We start from the raw sequence: 20,283 nt of genomic DNA, 5'->3' as shown, positions 1-20,283 counted from the left end.
CCTACAACTAATATTTTGCTGTGTTTTTGTAGGTCGGGACTCTGACCATAGTTACGGAAATATATTGTTTAATGAGTGGGGATGATCATAGCTCGTTGGTAAAGCGTTTAGCTCACAGGCGGGACTCGGGTTGGCTCCTTGAGCAAATCCAGACGTGACGTAAGAGCACTTCTCTGTACACCTGCTGCATTTTTTTTTTTCACTTAGTAGTTAACAAGTACATAGGAGTTGGTGAACTGTGGGTCGCATTCTTGGGTGGAGGACGGAAAGACTCCAACATACATAAGCCAGGTTGTATGTCTTTCTTGGGTTATCCTGGGTTAATAACCCTCCGTTATTAATAACACAAGGAGAGTAGTAGCGGTCTTTGCAGCACCTGGGAAATGGTTGACTTCCTCCCATAAATGTCGCCATACACAAGTGTCTGAGGTAACAAATGCTGCCTCGTGCTAAGGCAGAAATATTTGTCATTAATGCATATTAGTGGCATTATTTAGGTACCCTCATATTCTATGTATCATAGTAAAACTGCACTCAAACTGCACACAAATCCTACAACTAGAGAGAAGCAAGCAGGGGCAAGGTGAACGTCATGCCCACTTGAGAAAACAAAGCTGCTGGATTAAATTTAGATTTTGCCGTCGAAGCGGCTGTTTATTGTGTGTACCCCATATTCATCCTGTGGAGGGTAGCGCAAGAGCATGTGGATACACACAAGGACTAGGAACTAGGCTCCCCAAAATTTAATACCTAACATTCTCTCTCTCTCTCTCTCTCTCTCTATCTCTCTCTCTCTCTCTCTCTCTCTCTCTCTCTCTCTCTCTCTCTCTCTCTCTCTCTCTCTCTCTCTCTCTCTCTCTCTCTCTCTCTCTCTCTCTCTCTCTCTCTCTCTCTCTCTCTCTCTCTCTCTCTATATATATATATATAATTATTTATATGATATTGTATCTTTTTAGAATCAGGAGACGGAGTGGAGCTCTTTACCAGTCGAAGGTGTGTTGTACCTGGCTCCTCCATAGCACACAGGTGCGGATGTTTCTTGGTATGAGCAGGAGGCCGTCACTCACCACACACACTCATACACACCTCCACACGTAAACAAGTGTTTATAAAAAGAAAACCACCTCATTCACACGTAGTGGAATCGGATAACGTAGTGAGGAGCAGTATATGGGAGGCAGAGCAATCCGAACCTAGCTATCAATGTACGTACTACTACTGTGTCAGTCAGTGAATCTCAACAGAGGACTATCTACTATTATCTCAATGGGGGACTCCCCCTTGATTATAATAATAATAATCAGTAGGGAACTACTCGCATCATGATGGAGGACTGCCTACTAGATAGTTAAGGCAAGATATTATGTAGAGTAGGGGGTCTTTCCCGGTCTTCCAAGTGAATTATTCTAGTAACTAAATTGTGACTTATTTTGTAAAAATAAATTCGTATGTACACCGAGATAAACGCCGACAGCCGTATGTTCTATATCTGGGTAGTGTCCAGGCCAAGCTATATTTATATATAGGGTTGACTGTGTGGTGTGTGTTAACCTGGTGTACATGTGTTAAGAGGTTGACCAGTGGCGTTCACTATACATAAGACAGCGTGACCAGTGGTCAGTTTACCTTCAGGGAAGGTTGGTGTTATGAGTAGTATCCAGCTCAGTCTGGCATGGTGACTCCTGTACGCAGGCGTGTAATACCTCAACCACTCCTACAAGTATGTTAGGTTTTTAAACCTATTTATATTAGTTGGATTCCAATATAAGTATTAGGTTTAAATACAAAACACTAATTAGCTTTGCCACCAGACACAGATCATTTTTTATAAACCTTTACTTACCTTTGATGGGTTTCGAGAGTTTTCCTACTCCTGGAGCTTTGCCCTGGTGATTGCCTGGTCAGTCACGCTGCTGCTGCTGGAGACTTGCTAGCCCACATATCCATCACAGGCTAGTTGCTTTAGTACTCGGTGGAGGTGTTTCTCCAGTTTCCTCTCGAAGACACCTACACTTCTGGAGTTTATCTGGAGAGAGTTCCGGGGGTCAACGCCCCCGCGGCCCGGTCTGTGACCAGGCCTCCTTAGGTCAGTGTCCCAGGATGCGACCCACACCAGTCGACTAACACCCAGGTACCCATTTTACTGATGGGGAACATAGACAACAGGTGGAAAGAAACACGTCCAATGTTTCTACTCTGGCTGGGAATCGAACCCAGGCCCTCACCGTGTGAAGCGAGAGCGTTAACCACCAGGCCACCAGTCATTGCATCTGATGTCATCTGGTAAGATGTTTAAAAAGTCTGGGACCGTGGATGTTGATACTATTTTCTCATATTGTCCCCAAGCTTTTTACCGGATTTATTGTACATTTTCTCCCATATCTCTCACATCAGGATGTGCGCAGTACTTTCCACTTACATATCATGTATCTTTCTCTATCCTTTGCTCCAACCAGTACATATTTAGAACTTTGAGGTATTTCCCGGTAATTTAAATGTTTTATTGGGTCTATACAGGCCGTAAAAAATCTTTGTATCTCTTCGAGTTCTGGTATCTCTCCTGAGCTTAAACCGGTGGGAGAATTGGACTTGCCTCGCATAGGCCAGTAGGCCTGTTGCGGTGTTCCTTCTTTCTTGTGTTCTTATGAATGGAGCTGTGAACTCTGACTAGTACTCTAAGCGAGAGAGCACAAGTTATTTGAATAGTACCAACATCGTACTATTTCCCTTGTTTTGAAAGTTCTCATTACCCACCCCGTCATTTTCCTGGCTGTTATAACATTTGCCTACCTGTGTTCTTTGAAAGGTCAGCCGACATAATTACTTCCATTCACGTGTTCCTTTCGTTCAACTTGGTGATCTTTTTGGGTTTTGTATACCGTGTTTTTTCAGTTCTTAATTTTCCATGTCTAAGCAGCTGGAACTTATCACCATTGAACGTCATGTAATTCTCCACTGTCCACTCGAAAACCTTGTTACAGGTATGTCAGGTGTGGCTGTAAGAAATACTTCCTACTTGACATCTCTCTCTCAAGGTAATACTCGTCTCATAACCGGGACTCCACAACTGAACGTTTACGACTATGTTTACCTCACCCATGGGAAGAACAGGAGATACTACGAGTGTGTGTGTGTGTTGTGTGTGAATATTATGCTAAATTCCATCACTTCAGTGCTGTCGGTTATCTGTAGTCACTTCCGGAGGTCGTCACCGCCCCTGCATCCCGGTACCAGACTAGGCCTTCTGGTTACTGGCCTGATCGATCAGGATATTGATGTCTATCGTCGCCAGTCCACCGTATGCACCACAGCTCAGCTGTGTTAAACTGAAGCTGGTGCGTCCGTCTCTTTATCTTGCTGTTTGCAGGAAATATTTATCTCTACCATATTGGCTTTTCAACATTTGTGTGGTTGTGGCCTCTGCTGTGTCTTCTAGTTTATTACAAGTTTCTACTGTCTAAACCCCATGAAAGGGAGCGCCTTCATGCCATTGAAGGGCTTTTATTTGTATGACCTTACAGGTTTAGTGCTTCCACGTGAAAATGATGATCTGCTCGAACGCCAAGAACTGGTGTGGTTCCTAACGTCTATGTGGCTTAAGAACATAAGAACAAAGTGTTGAGCTTCTATGTTTGTCCTCTCGTGCTGATCCTTTCTTTGGTGTATAAAATACCGTTGTCTATCTCGGAATATTTTGTATGTCGTCGTCATGTCTCATCTGTAGTCATAACAGTTGTGTCTCTCTTCCTTCATCACCCTACCTTCCTTCTTCCTCCCACATCACTCGACCGCCCTCTCTCCCTCCTTCCTCCCACATCACCCGGCCTTCCTCGTCTTCCCCTCTGCACCAATAAACATACCTACACCTCAGTTCTGCAAACTTTATAAACAAGTTAGCTCTGGTGCGTCCTTCCTCATAAGACAACTACTCGAAATATGTGCAAGACTTTTACAAAGTAGGCATGGTGTGTCCTGAGGGGTAACTCAGCGCCATACTAGCGGGGGACATAGTGATCCTTCAATCTAATATAAACCAAGTCTTCCACTATGGTATACAACGAGGACAAGTTTTAGTTATTCCACTGTGGAAAACGTAAAGAATTAATGACTAAAACAAAGTATAAGACAAACTCATAGAGTTCAAGTTGAGAGGATCTCACATTCAGTGATCACAACAGTGTTGTGTTGTTATCGCAACGGCAAGGAAAATGATAGGTTAGGTAACTAGAACATTTAAAACAATAGATACTAAAACAGTGATAATTCTTTAGGTCAGTTGGTGTCTCCAGGCTAGAATATTGGTGCTTACTAACGGGAGGAGGGGAGGACAAACTGCAGAATTAGATAAACGTATCGAGAACCTTCACTTCTTTTATACATTCATTCAAACATCTGAACTAACGAGAATGCTCGGAATCCCTTGTACTCCTTTGGAACATAATTGGAAAAAAAATACGCAATAATCTACACCTGGAGAATTCAGGAGGGATTGTTCCCAAATCTGCGCACTGAAATTACTCCATATGAAAAGAAGAGGTTTGGCAGATGGTGAAAAATACCAACAATGAAAAGCAGAGGCGTGATTCGTACGTTAAGAGAGAACACAGTAAATGTAAAGGGGCCAAGACTCCTCAACAACAACAGACTTCGATCAACCTGGTCTGAGACCAGTCTGTTCAGCTCAAGCTTATTGTGTATGTTATTCAGGTTAAGCTTGGTGTTTATGGTGTTCAGGTCAAGCTTGGTGTGTATTGAACTTTAGTTTGTTTGCGAGTGTAGTTTGATATGGTAGACATCAGTGTCCCTTATCAGATAATCAATCTTAGTGAATGTAAGGTCAAGCCTACTTCTCAGTATATTCATTTTTTTTTAAATTATTCCCTTAAAATGAACTTTGACGGCCTCTTTATTATTATTAATGGGAAGTGCTAAATCCTTATTATTATAATTATTATATTATTGAGATGTGTTAAACCCGAAGGGGTCATGCAGCGCCTCGGTAATTGTATGTAATCCAGTTTGATCCAAGGAAGGGGAGAGTAGCTCCAGCTCATTGACTGATGATCTAATTACCAGTATGAAGACCTTTCCCTTGAAGGGTGTCAGTATGTTGATTGTTGGTTTGTACTTGACATAGTGTAAGCTTCCTCCTGTGTCGTTTTCTTCTGTCACTGTCTTCACATCTTCCAGTAAGATGATGTCTGGTGCCGGGTTTTCAAGGCATCCCAGGCAGTGTTCGCTATTTACAAGTTTATCTTTTAAACTTCTGCAAATTTATATCTTGTAGTTTGAATACCATCGCCTCGTCAACGTGGTTTGTGGTTAAGCAGCCTTGTGGTCTTCTCATTTGGTTCCACCTCACAGGATTGTATCTAGACTTGATTTTTAAGTGGAGGCGATAACGAGGCACTCTGAGGCACGTGTGTGAAAAGTAACTTAGACCTTGTAGTCATTTTTCACACCAAGGTGTAGGAAAGCAACCACCAAAAGTTACATTACTGCAAACATATCTGGCGCAATCAGTGGGCTGTTTACCTGGGAGTGCCAATTCTAAAGTCTGATTCACCAGGTGGTCTGGCCAATGCATCAACCAGGTGGTCTGGTTAGTGCATCAACCAGGTGGTCTGGTTAGTGCATCAACCAGGTGGTCTGGTTAGTGCATCAACCAGGTGGTCTGGTTAGTGCATCAACCAGGTGGTCTGGCTAGTGCATCAACCAGGTGGTCTGGCCAATGCATCAACCAGGTGGTCTGGTTAGTGCATCAACCAGGTGGTCTGGTTAGTGCATCAACCAGGTGGTCTGGTTAGTGCATCAACCAGGTGGTCTGGCTAGTGCATCAACCAGGTGGTCTGGCTAGTGCATCAACCAGGTTGTCTGGTTAGTGCGTCACCCAGGTGGTCTGGTTAGTGCATCAACCAGGTGGTCTGGTTAGTGCATCAGCCAGGTGGTCTGGTTAGTGCATCAGCCAGGTGGTCTGGTTAGTGCATCAGCCAGGTGGTCTGGTTAGTGCATCAACCAGGTGGTCTGGTTAGTGCATCAACCAGGTGGTCTGGTTAGTGCATCAGCCAGGTGGTCTGGTTAGTGCATCAGCCAGGTGGTCTGGTTAGTGCATCAACCAGGTGGTCTGGTTAGTGCATCAGCCAGGTGGTCTGGTTAGTGCATCAATCAGGTGGTCTGGTTAGTGCATCAACCAGGTGGTCTGGTTAGTGCATCAACCAGGTGGTCTGGTTAGTGCATCAACCAGGTGGTCTGGTTAGTGCATCAGCCAGGTGGTCTGGTTTGTGCATAAACCAGGTGGTCTGGTTAGTGCATCAACCAGGTGGTCTGGTTAGTGCATCAGCCAGGTGGTCTGGTTAGTGCATCAGCCAGGTGGTCTGGTTAGTGCATCAATCAGGTGGTCTGGTTAGTGCATCAGCCAGGTGGTCTGGTTAGTGCATCAGCCAGGTGGTCTGGTTAGTGCATCAGCCAGGTGGTCTGGTTAGTGCATCAGCCAGGTGGTTTGCTCAGGTAAGTACACAAAGGTAAATATCTAACTAGAAATCGTTACTAACCTGCATTTCCATATATTTGTAATGAAGACTATAACATCTTGATGTTACGTCGAGTAAAAGTTTGCAAATATTTTGACGTTGTTGGCATGCTGCACCTGACATTAGTGAGCCAACAGTCATTATAGTTGTATCCAAGATTCATTCATTATGAGGGCACCATTGGCACAACTCCCGGGTACCGTACCCTTCTATACACACCATCTATATTGGTCACGACGGCATCAACTCAACGTTGTTTATTTTAGCCAGATTTAGGTATAAACATCTTGGTACATAACTTGAAATTCATAAGTTTGGTTAGGTTATATTTAAAAAATCTACTGTTCTTCTTTGTGTTGCATTCTCATAATTATTCACCCGTGTTGCAACTTTATTTTTCCTCGTCATCATCGGGTTCCATTCATAAGATGCTCATAGGATTAGATGGAGTGAATAGGTGCAAGATATTCAGACGTGAGGAGAGGGCGGGAGCCAGGGAACACACAGTCTGTATATTACCTGTAGTCAAGTTCTGGGATCATCGCCCTTGCAGTCCAGTCACACACCTGCTCTTGCTAGAGAAAGAGCAAAAAGGCACAATACTGTGACAGGAACAATACACAGATAACCCTAACATAGGAGAGAGTAGCATATGACGACATTTAGGTCCGATTTGGACTATTTACAAGCCACACTAACACGAAAGTGGGGGACCCCGTATATATAGGCGAGGGGGACAGAAGGGAAAAGAAGGAAGTGGAGTAGTAGTGGTAGCGATAATGTTGGTAGTGGGAATAGTAGTGGTAGTAGAAAGTAGGTAGATGCCGAATAAATATGTAGGTTAGTCATAGGTTACCTGGAGGTTACCTGGAGGTTATTCCGGGGATCAACGCCCCCGCGGCCCGGTCCATGACCAGGCCTCCCGATGGATCAGGGCCTGATCAACCAGGCTGCTACTGCTGGCCGCACGCAGCCCAACGTACGAGCCACAGCCCGGCTGATCCAGCACTGACTTTAGGTATCTGTCCAGCTCTCTCTTGAAGGCAGCCAGGGGTTTATTGGCAATTCCCCTAATGCTTGATGGGAGGCTGTTGAACAGTTTTGGGCCCCGGACACTTATGGTGTTTTCTCTTAGTGTACCAATGGCGCCCCTACTTTTTATTGGGGCATTTTGCATCGCCTGCCCAGTCTTTTACTTTCGTAGGGAGTGATTTCTGTGTGCAGATTTGGGACCATTCCTTCCAAGATTTTCCAAGTGTAGATTATGATATATCTCTCCCTCCTGCGTTCCAACGAGTACAAGTCAAGTGCTTCCAAGCGTTCCCAGTAGTTAAGGTGCTTGACAGAACTTATACGTGCAGTAAAGGATCTCTGTACACTCTCTAGATCTGCGATTTCACCTGCTTTGAATGGAGATGTTAATGTACAGCAGTATTCCAGCCTAGAGAGAACAAGTGATTTGAAAAGGATCATCATGGGCTTGGCAGCTCTCGTTTTGAAAGTTCTCATTATCCATCCTATCATTTTCTTTGCACGTGCGATCGTGGCACTGTTGTGATCCTTGAAAGTGAGATCCTCAGACATTACTACTCCCAGGTCCCTTACATTATTTTTCCGCTCTATTGTATGGCCGGAGTCAGTAGTATACTCTGTTCTAGTTATTATCTCCTCCAGTTTTCCATAACGGAGTAGTTGGAATTTGTCCTCATTGAACATCATATTGTTTACCGTTGCCCACTGGAAAACTTTGTTTATATGTTCTTGGAGGTTAACCGCGTCCTCAGCAGATGACAGCCTCATGCAGATCCTAGTATCATCCGCAAAGGATGATACGGTGCTGTGGTGTATATCTCTGTTTATGTCTGATATGAGGATAAGGAATAAGATGGGGGCGAGTACTGTGCCTTGTGGAACAGAGCTCTTCACTATGGCAGCCTCCGATTTTACTCTGTTGACCACTACTCTTTGTGTTCGATTTGTTAGGAAGTTGAAGATCCATCTCCCCACTTTCCCAGTTATTCCTTTAGCACGTATTTTATGGGCTATTACGCCATGATCGCATTTGTCAAATGCTTTTGCAAAGTCTGTGTATATTACATCTGCATTCTGATTTTCTTCCAGTGCATCCAAGGCCATGTCATAGTGATCCAGTAGTTGTGAGAGGCAGGAGCAAACAAACTAGGTGAAGAGTTGGTGGAGGCCAACTCAATATATAGGTTTAAGAGTATTGGGGGGGTTAGGGGAAGGGGGGACTTAGGACTCGACCCGTGGAAACATCTCAGAGTGAGTACACTAGGTTTCAAAGCATCTTGCTCCTCTAACTCTATTGGAGTTATGTGTCAGCTTATATCCTCTGTAAATTAATTGCAGTAGTCCATGACCTTTTAAATTAACCACTTCCAAATACTGAAGAGAAAACTAAAAGAAGATAAATGTTAAGGTTTTGAGTGGATGTGTTGTGTTCAGCTCCTTGTAGTCTTATTATTGTAGCTACTGACTTATGCTTGTGATCTCTGTTTGTTATCCTCCCTCCCTTCCTTCCTTCATTCGTTTAAGTGTAACTTCCTTCTTTTCTTCCTTCCTCCCTTCCTTTTTCTGTTTTTTTTCTTACAATGAGAGAGGCAGGAATAATAGGGTAAGTACTGCAATGGATCAGGGAATACCTGAGAGGAAGGAAACAATGTGTGCTGGTGCATGAGAGGTGTCAGAGTGGGTACATGTGTCCAATGGGGTGCCCTAAGGGTCAGTCCAGAGTTCGGTTGTTTCTAGTATGTGTGAATGACATGCCAGAAGGGGTAAAGTCAGAGGTGTCCCTGTTTGCAGACGATGTGAAGCTAATGAGAAGAATACAAGTGGACGAGGATCAGGTAAGCCTAAAGGACATTTGGACAGGCTGCAAGCCTGGTCTGACAAATGGCTCCTGGAGTTTAACCCCAGCAGGTGCAAAGTCATGAAGTTTTGGGAAGAACAAATAAGACTGAGGAAAAGGATCTTGGGGTGAGCATCATACCGAACACATCTTCTGAGGTGCACATTAACCAAATAACTGCTGCAGCATATGGGCACCTGGCAAACCTAAGAACAGTGTTTTGACATCTAAGTAAGGAGTCATTCAAGAAACTGTACACTGTGTAAGTCAGGCCTATATTGGCCTGACTTACTGCAGTATGGAACCCAGGTATGGGTTCCTTACTGCAGTACCAGTATGGAACCCACACCTGGCCCCATCTCTGCGAATATGCTATACTTTTGTCAAGATTGATGGACTGAACACTTCGACTCAAGGCTAAGTGACTGACTACTCCTCTTATTTCACCTTTTTCTGCATTGGACTGAAGAAGTCACTGTGTGGTGAAACGTTACCAGAATAGAGATACCCAAATGTTGCCAAAGTGTCTCATTTATCAGACTGTTATTGCTGGCTGCACAAGGTCCATTGTACAAGCCAAAGTCTGGCTGATCAGGAACTGATTTGAAGAATGTAACAAGCTCCCTCTTGAAGACAACCAGAGGCTTGTTGGTAATTATCTAAATGCAAGAAGGGAAGGTGTTGAAAAGTCAGCGACTGAATTTTGTATTGTCTACCAAGTGTCATACTTTCATTTGGAGTGATTTTGGTGTGTAGATTTGGAGTTCGAAGCCTCTCACAAAGTCAGGAACACCTCTAACGGTCTCTCCAGGATTTTTCAGGCATAAATTATGATGCATCTCTCTTGCTTACTTTCCAAGGAGTCCAATTCAAGGGACTTAAAGCATTCCCATTAAATAGTTCAGATATTTAATTGAATGTATAAGGACAGTGAAAATTGACTCACAAAATCGTAATGACACGATTGCAAACAAACCATACCCACCCGTGGTATGGTTTGTCACTGAAAATTCTCTGCATGTTTCTAGCTCAGAAATCTTGCCTGCATTTAAGGGGCTTTTCAAGGCAAGATTGCTAAGCAAGAAAATGTAAAGAGAACTTTCACTGTACAAAATATTCTACTCTGAAGACTGGAAGGTTGTATGTGTACAGTGGTACTTTGGGATATGAACTTAATTCATTCCAGAAGGCTGTTCGAGTGCTGATACCGAACGAATTTGTTCCCATAAGGAATAATGTAAATTAGATTAATCTGTATCAGACCCCCCTAAAATACACTTACAAAAGCCCCTACATAAATACATTTGCATAATTGTTCGCGTTTTGAGCTGTTCGTATCCTGAGGTACCACTGTATTTCATGAATCACTAAACGCATGTGGCTCATTAAATATGAGAAGTGGTGGAGGATCAATCATCCATCAGTTAAGCATAAGGCAGACACACTACCTAACTTGTAGTCATGTAGTTGCAAATGGATGAATAGAAGGCTGCACCATCTTTTCGGGAAGAAGAGATGAATCTATAGGCACATTGGAAGAGGAGAGGGGTCACCTTACAGACTTACATGTTCATATTCAAGGGAAAGTCAAGGAAAAAGTTTGTTATAAGACTCGTTCCTGCAGTTCTCTGAATAGATATACTGGAATATGGGGAATGGATTTTCAGGGGCTAATGTTACCCCTCTCAGTTGCAGAAATCATGTAAACACATTTAATTTTCATTGTTTAGCTTGTATATTTTTGTTTAGTTTAATTATAATAGGCAGGTAAATTATTGTCACTCTTCAAGCAGTTAATACATTTGGCTTAAATACTAAATCATTACTTTATTATTTCCAGTTCCAAAGCGAATGGATGGTCTTCGGGCTGTAGATGTGATGACCATCTTGCACGAGAAGGTGGCCTTTCTGTCTGGGGGACGAGATCAGCGGCCAGGTCCTATTCTTACCTTCCCTGCCAGCACTCGCAGAGATCGTCTCAAGCATGATGATTACCATCCCTTGTTGCAGTACCTCATGCAGATTCCTAGGTAAGTGGTGCTCATTAAAGATTTGCTGACCTTTCTTTATTGTTTAGTATGTAAGTCTCCTGAAATGAACTCCAGGTTAATTTTCTTTGTAAATTTCTTAAAATAAGAAACAAATTACATTAGGTACTGAACAGTATTACAGTACTTTCTGTAGATGTGTCACTAAGTATACTTTTAATAATGTAGCTAAATATTAATTAATTTTAACATTTGTATTAGCATATATGAATGCAACTGAAATTAATATTGTATTTTTAAAATAGTATAAATTTCTTATATCCCATATTCCTACATTACATATATGTACTGTTTCAAAGCATTCAGCACAGCTATTTTAAGTCCTGCACATGCATACGTATCTTGTCTAGTATGCAGTTAGTTCCATAGCTTCTGAATGTTACAGGGCAGCAATAAATATAGTTTTGGCTTCTCAGGAAAACCAGCCACTCAGGAAGGGAAATTTTTTGCTTTAAAAAATTTCTTATAAAAGCTAGGCTTTTATAAGTTTTTTTTTTTTTTTTTTTTTTTTTTTTTGCATTAACACTATCTTAGCATTCCTAACCAACAAATGGTCATTCAGTACTTATTGTAGTTTGAATTACAGTAGACCGTCATTTAACAGTTTTGTCAGGCACGTTTTGGTTATAGCACGACTGAAGGATTGTGGCATATTTTTGTATAACACTTCATAAAATTAACTTAACATGATTCACAGGAGGGGGAAAAATTTGAGCGCATCACCTGTGGGATACGTACCATCCTCTGCTGGGAGTTTATATCTTTTTCTTGCCATATCTTAAATTTGCTAAGCAATCATGGCACCCAGTAGGCATACAAGTGTTGCTGAAAGTGGCAAGAAAAGGTTTAAGGGTTTAAGTCTTAGAATTAACGAAGAAAATAGAGATACTGTATTAGACAAGAGATAGCCTGTGGCCTTAATGAAGCATCTCTCTGTGTACATAAAAATAATGAAGTAAATATGAGTTTGTGTGATGAATGACTGACTGATTTACTGACTGACTGACTTGACTGATTTACTGCCTTACTTGACTAACTGACTGACTGTATTACTGCCTGACTTACTAACTTGACTGATTTATTGACTGACTTACTGACTGATTTACTGACTTACTTCACTAACTGACTGACTTACTGACTGATTTACTGACTGATTTACTGACTTACTTCACTAACTAACTGACTGACTGACTGTATTACTGACTTGACTGACTGACTTACTGACTTGACTGATTTACTGACTGACTTAAAGTTAGACTTTTCACTCAAGAGGACCCTGAAACGGTGTCTAGAGCAGCTGATGCCTTACCATCAGTCCTATAATGTACTGCGGGGTAAAATAGAACAGAAATCCATTACAGAATTTATGCACACTCCAGTACAACCATCGACTTCAGTAGTAGTACCTCTGCCATCCACCTCAGCCCAGTAGGGCCACAGCATAACTCTCCACTCTCCACAATCATCCACAAGCACCAGCACCTACAATTTAAGGTAAGACATACTATTATTTCTGTTGCATTTGTAATCTTAAGCAGTAAAAACAACATAATACATCACGACAATGAACTTCAGTGACATATTCACTTTTATTTTTGTAAGATCTGGAGGTCCAAAAAAAAAGTTGTTTGGCTTTTTTGGGGCTCCCAGGAATGTAACCCTATTTTTCCCATAAGTTCTTCAGTTTGTCTAACATGATTTTAACTAAAATGGTATTTTCAGGAATGTAACTACCATGTTAAATGACGGTCTACTGTATATGTTAAGTAGCATTTAATTTGAGCAGGTCTTTCAAGGCAGTGGAAGAAAATTACTGTACTGTTTGTTTTAAAACAAAAACAATGACTAGGTGCAGATCTACCCTTAATACAGAATACCCAATCACAAGGACTTACCATACAGAGAGGCCTGTGAGCCAGCTAGCTAGGTATGAAGCTCCCTTAGCTTGTTATTCATGCAGACACTGGATAAACTAAGAGTTGATCAGCTGGGTAGAGTAGGAAATGTATGACAAGGTTTGGCAGATATGTTCTCCTGTGTTCGGTGGTATATCATGCAGACGGGGCAGTGTCATTGTAGTATGCCTCAAATTGTATTTATTCTTACAATCCTCCTTAGAGAGGATGACTACCATTATACAGGTACTACTCAACATACAATGGTTCAACTTACAGTATTACTACTTTATAATGGCACATAAGCAATTACTTTGGAGATGAAACTTCAGATAATTACTCAGCATGAAGGTGGCAAATTTGTAACTTATATACATTTATTTATTTTTCAATGCTGGTACTGTATTTAGTTACTTACAGTAATTATTTATTTATTTACTTATTCAGTGACAATAGTTACTCATTTATTTGTCATATCATATTCATATTGGACTTATGATACTTTAAACTTCCAATGGGTTTATCAGAACGTAACCCCATCGAAAGTTGAGGAACACCTGTGGTCAGATTTATCTTTTAACAAAATAATGTTAATTTGACAGTGATATTCTCATATTTTGCACTAAATGTTTGCATTGGCCTTTTGCAGAATGGTTTTATAAACTAAATATGTTGCTTACCTCTATATGCAGTGATGAAGTTCGGGAAGCAGGCTTCACAGTAATAATAGATATGCGAGGGTCAACGTGGAACACCGTTAAACCCATCTTGAAGGAGCTGGCTGAAAGTTTCACCCCACACATTTATACTGTATTCATAGTGAAACCAGACAATTTTTGGCAAAAGCAACGAACCAGTATAGGTAGCCATAAGTACAAGTTTGAGGTAAGTATACTGCTAGGATAAAAATTTATATCACAAATAGTAAACAGTATTTAATTAAACAAAATTATGTAATTCATCTACATAATGAATTGGCATTTTGTTTTTGGGCACTGCTGATTATCAGTCTATATTTTATACATTTAATTGTAGTCAAAGGTAAATTTGATGTACTTTCTAAATGGCAAACCTAAGAATATTAAGCCATGTGCTTTATTTTCCAGACTAATTTAATAAGTGTAGAGACTCTAGCCAAGACCATAGATCCTAGCCAGTTAACGACAGACTTCGATGGAACTCTCGCATATGATCACAATACTTGGATTGAATTACGGTTAGCAGTGGAGGATTTTACTTGGCAGGCCAATGAACTTCTAGATCAATTAGAAGATGTCAGGGATGAGCTTCAGCAAAGTGATTTTGCTGATGATGTCAATGGTGCTAAACGTGCTATTGAACGTCACAAAGAAATGCACCAAAAAGTTACTGGTAGCCTGGTTCATGACCTGGATATGATGGGCCAGCGATTATTACAAAGGTTAGTTTGGTTATATGTTAAATTCGTTATTCTGTTTTTGTGAAGTTCTCTTTTCTCTGAACTCCATATTGATTTAAATACTGTACTGTATGGTGACCATGTGGAGCTTCATAAAACACACCGCTAATAAATTCTGTACATATTTACAAAAGTCACATGTATTTCAGTAGGTAATCACAGCTGAGAGTCTTGCAGCAGAGAATGTCAAGCTGCAGCATACTGTCTTTTCCATCTTAACTGTTCTTATCTTTTTCTCTGTTGTCTGTCAGTTCTCTAGCATTATCTCTGACAGTATATTGCTCTTACCGACTTTGATAAGCAGTAATGTACATTCTTGTTGTTTTACTGACTAAAGTAGCTCACTCCTGCCTATGTTCACTCCTAATTTTTGGTGCATTCAGTAAAATCCTGTTAAGTTGTAAAGACTTTTGACTGTAAACCTCGATCACTTTAGCATGAAGTGGAGTGTATCCCACAATCTCTATCATGTGGTCAGTTGGGAGCTGCATGATAGGTATACAGTTTAATAAAAAATGCTATACAAAGGGGAGAGCATAAGTACAGTGGACCCTCAGCTTAACCCTTAAACTGCCACACACATTGATCAATGGGTGTGTATATACTGCCACACATAGATCAATGTTTAAATTCTAGTGCCCTCAAAATGGTTGCAATCAGGAATATTGGGCCTACATGAGATAAAGTAGGCCTGCATCATGTCCCCTCCAACAAAAAATTCATCAGGCATGCAGGGCATTGTGGGAACAGTTTGCCTTGAGTTACCTTACTAACATATCTTGTGCTAGACATCCCCCTCACTCCATGGACCATTGGCCATTTGCTATTCACCTAGACTGATTCTGGCACTGAAGATAGTGAATATTGAATGCAGATACTATACTTTCCAAGAACACTACAAACATTATAAGCAGTTGGGGGAATTGCTTTTGGATTTCATTTTATCCAGTTTAAAATTAAGGAAAAATCTATCGAACTTTGCAGGCTTTTTGGATTTGAAAGTCTGGATTTGAAAGCTTGACTTAGGAAATGCAGTATTTTGAGCTATTCTTTCCAAAATAATTTTTACCCAATAATGAATACTATGTACTATGGATTTAATGCATTCTGGAAGGCTGATTTTTTTGTATACTATTCAGAGAAATGCTTTTGGGCTTTGTTGAAGTTGTACATGAAATTTATATAATAATACACTAATGTTTTCTTCCAGATTAAACTGTGATGAGGGAAGTGGTTATGACTCTGGGTATTCTGGTCGTGATAGTGCATCAAGTCTCATACTAAATAACCCAGACTTTCAGAACAGTATTCCACAGGTAAGACTGTTACTACTGTTTACATAATTTAACACCCGGGAATCATTGAGATGGCTGCATAATCTAATGAGCTTAAAATAGCAATATAATAAGTTAATGGTTATGATATTAGTGCGTTGAAAAATTGCTGACAACTTTATATTTAGATTGAATAAATGTTAAACCTTTACCTGTGAATGAACTTGCATATGTAACATGTGAATGCAGTTGCATTATTTGCTATATTGCAGAATCCCAGGAAGTAGGCTATTTACATTGGAGTTGAAGTGATTATCATATATGTAGAATTATAGAATTGTCAGGTAACACGCGATGAAAGTAAGTGTCTTACCTCATCAGCATGGCCTACAGAATACTTCCTACATTCTAAATAAAATAATTGGTTTTAAATTTTGATGTAATCCGTGTGTAAATGTTTTACTTCTGCACGCATAGCTGATTTTCCCACCATCCCTTGTCCCAGGGATTCACACTCATCTCCTGGGAGGTTGATAATTGTAATGCTATTATAGTTGCATCATCAATAGAGTTGAAGTCATTGTTTACAATTTAAAAGCCTAAAGAAATTCACATTTATTATTTGATAGTTTTAGATATATTGTATATGCTACCTTAAGCTGTATATCATGTTTGGCAGTAAAACACTTTTGTTGGTTACTGTTGATAAATAGCAGTAGTACTGTACTTTATGTTCTTGACTGCCAAACTTTATTAGTTTGTTAAGAAATGCCTGATACCTGGCAGCTGTTAAATTTACACATATAAATTTTTCACAACTTACACTTAACTTACATACATACAGAAGTAATATTTTTTAAATGATGATGTTCTTCTTCAAGTTATATATTATATACTCTTAAATAAAATAACATTTACAGCTTTTGCATTTATTACACTTTTGTGCTTAGATAATTATATATCTATTTATATAAAAGGAAATATAATATTAAAGAATTTTGGTATTGACTAAAATAAGACATAGTATGTCAATAAATAACATGGAAAATATAATTACCATTCACACTAAAATTGTACCTCATTACCACATCACTATAGATAACTGTTTTAGCAGTAGATTAGAACAAGCACAAGCCTCTTTGTCCCCATTGTACATTAAATTTCTTGCGGTGATTGTAAAAAAATCATACATAGGATATAAAAGTACATATTTAAAGACTAAATGAACATTGAAATATTGCTACATTCTAACAGTCCCATTTAAGGCAGGTGAATTTCAAGATGTGGAGATCGTATGTAGAATTTTTGCTGCTTACATCAGTTCAGCATAAAGTCCCTCAGACTGTACTCCCTGTAGTGCATGTGAGAAACATACAGTACATCATAATTTACATGTCAAAAATACTGAAGAGACTTGTTCCAAAACTGCACTCTGAAATTACTTCATGTGAGAGCAAGAGGCTTGGCATATAGTACAAAATACACCCATTGAAAAAGCAATGGTGCAGCAAGTAAAATATGGGATAACTCAGTTAGTGTAAAGGGTCCAAAACTTCTCAACACTTCATATGTAAGGGAAATTATCAACTTAACCCTAGCTGTCTTTGAGTGAAAACTTTCAAGTTCCTCAAGTCAGTTCCTGATCAGCTAAGCTGTGGTGACTATGGTGGTTTGCTTGCTGCTAGAACTAACAGCCTGGCTGATCAGGCAGTCATCCATGAGGCCTCTGGGCAGTGACCCCCAGAATCAATAACAGGTAAACATTATGTAAGAGATCTCTTAGATATCCAGAATCAGTTCAGCAGTTTTCCAACATGTTAAGAATCATAACCATAATAGTAATTGGAAGGCTTTGTCCTTTATAAATACACCAAACTTACATACAAATTCAAAATTCTCAAAGTTGGCTATGATTGCATCATGACCAAATTTCACCATCTTAGAAACCACGATGAGAGTAGAATAGTCAAGAAAGTGACCACTGTAAATACTACTTTGGTACATTCGCTAGTGTGTCATTCTTGGTTTTACACTTACTTGTGAGCCCTTTAATTTAAAATATTCATCTCATGGTTCATTCGATAAGAAATCCAGATACTGTTAATGTTTAAAAGAAAAGGAAAAATTGGAACAGAAAACATCTTTGTATAATGAATTGCATGCTATTTTCTACATAATTTTTCTTTATCTTTTCAGTTTTTTACTATAGTGAAAATGCTTAAACACTCAGACATTTTTAACCTAAGTCTGTTAGATGCAGATAAGACAAAAAGATATATAGAAAATCCAGTCGAATACTACGTAAAATGTTGGGCTTTACTGGAGGTACAAGCAAGAAAGATAAATCTTTATCTCTACAGATGTTCATTGCTTTACAATAGTTCGACATGATATTTTGACTTGATGATGGTGTAATAGCGACGTACATTCAATACTGTACAGTGCTGTATGTTTATTGATAGGATAAACTTGTATTCATTTACTTACTTTTCAATGCAGGCATTTGGTTAGCTACAGTAATTATTTGTTTATTTACTTATTCAGTGACAGTAGTCATTTATTTACTTATTTATTTACTATATATCATATTCATATTTGACTTACAATATTTTCAACTTAAGATGGGTTCATTAGAATGCAACCCCATTGTAAATTGAGGAGCACCTGTGTCTGGAAAATTCCAGTGAGACTGATTTCAAATCAGTAGACTAAAACAATGTTTTAAAAACAAAACCCATACTGGTACTCATAATATAGAGCCTGATAATGTCCTCAAAATCTGTCCCATTCAGCGGGTGCACCCACTTGGGATTTCAAGCTGAAAGCACCAGTAGCTTGGCTGATCAAATCATGTCAGGAGGCCTGACTGGGTTGAAGTGAGTCAGTGTGAGGTAATTTTTTATGTTATTGAGCTGATCTCTTAAAAAATTTCCCATCCAAAGTGGTGGTCATTGTTGCCTGCTACAGCATTTTTGGGTATAATAAGTGGTTTTGTGGTTAGTAACATGCATTTCTTAAGATTTCATGATTTTCTGTTCTTAGTTATTCTCTCACCTGTATTACTGGTGGTATTATGTATTTGGGGGTGACATGCTAAATCATTGATGAAAGTCTTACCAGTAGGTATAAACCAGAAGTGACTGAAAGCTGTTGATGCACAAATACACATATACAGTACATAACATAGATTGTCGTGCAATTTAAAATTACTTTTCGTCAGTTTGTATCTTATAACCTTTTGTGGTTATAATATCATCAACAAAAATTTGTGACACTTTTTGTGAGAGCTTTTTCAACTGTGTGTATGTGTATGTTATTAAACTGCTTATTTGTATAATTTTGTAAATGCAGTTATAATATTTTCATAAATATTATTAGGAGAAACACAAGACTCTCGACCTTCATGACCCTGGTCTTTGTGAACTACTTTTATAATTTAATAATAATAATATTAATAAAAATTATTTACTACAAGTACATGTAGTGAAGGGATTCAGGGAAACCGGTTATTTTCATGTAGTCGGACTTGAGTCCTGGAAATGGGAAGTACAATGCCTACACTTTAAAGGAGGGGTTTGGGATATTGGCAGTTTGGAGGGATATGTTGTGTATCTTTATATGTGTATGCTTCTAGACTGTTGTATTCTGAGCACCTCTGCAAAAACAGTGATAATGTGCGAGTGTGGTGAAAGTGTTGAATGATGATGAAAGTATTTTCTTTTTGGGGATTTTCTTTCTTTTTTGGGTCACCCTGCCTTGGTGGGAGACGGCCGACTTGTTGAAAAAAAAAAAAAATTAATCCGTTCCAGACACCCAAAAATATTCACACAAAAATACATTTTTTAAAGATTAATTATAGTTTTACATACACAAAACAATGAGAACTAAATAAATAAATAAGCACTTAAATCACTATTACATACCTTTATTGAAGACTCTTCTTGGCTTATGGCTTATGGAGAGAGGGAGGACTGATAATTGTTTGGAAGGGAAATCCCTCTCCATAAGGACTTCTGGTATCAAAGCCCTCTCTGGGGTTACTTCCCTCCCTGCATGCCTGCTACACTCCCTGCATGCCTGCTACACTCCCTGCATGCCTGCTACACTCCCTGCCTCCCTTCCACACTCCCTGTTTCCCTGCTAAAGTCCCTGCCTCCCTTCCACACTCCTTGTTTCCCTGCTACACTCCCTGCCTCCCTTCCACACTACTTGTTTCCCTGCTACACTCC

General features: G+C 39.7%; 1 protein-coding gene across 14 annotated transcripts in view; it reads left to right on the top strand.

Moving 5' to 3' along the window:
- The window catches only part of trio (trio Rho guanine nucleotide exchange factor), an 810,995-nt gene that overhangs the window by 212,039 nt on the left and 578,673 nt on the right, over window positions 1–20,283 (top strand). For all 14 annotated transcript variants that reach the window (XM_070095516.1, XM_070095520.1, XM_070095522.1 and 11 more), the window contains 4 exons: window positions 11,240–11,429; window positions 14,035–14,227; window positions 14,449–14,762; window positions 15,991–16,096. In XM_070095516.1, coding sequence (XP_069951617.1) covers window positions 11,240–11,429; window positions 14,035–14,227; window positions 14,449–14,762; window positions 15,991–16,096 — 803 coding nt within the window. The remainder of the gene's footprint in view (window positions 1–11,239; window positions 11,430–14,034; window positions 14,228–14,448; window positions 14,763–15,990; window positions 16,097–20,283) is intronic.

This window comes from Cherax quadricarinatus, chromosome 50 (genome assembly GCF_038502225.1).
Source record: "Cherax quadricarinatus isolate ZL_2023a chromosome 50, ASM3850222v1, whole genome shotgun sequence".
Classification (NCBI taxonomy): Eukaryota; Metazoa; Arthropoda; class Malacostraca; order Decapoda; family Parastacidae; genus Cherax; species Cherax quadricarinatus.
Note: the sequence above shows the minus strand (reverse complement) of the source record. Positions and strands in the feature narration are given on the sequence as shown.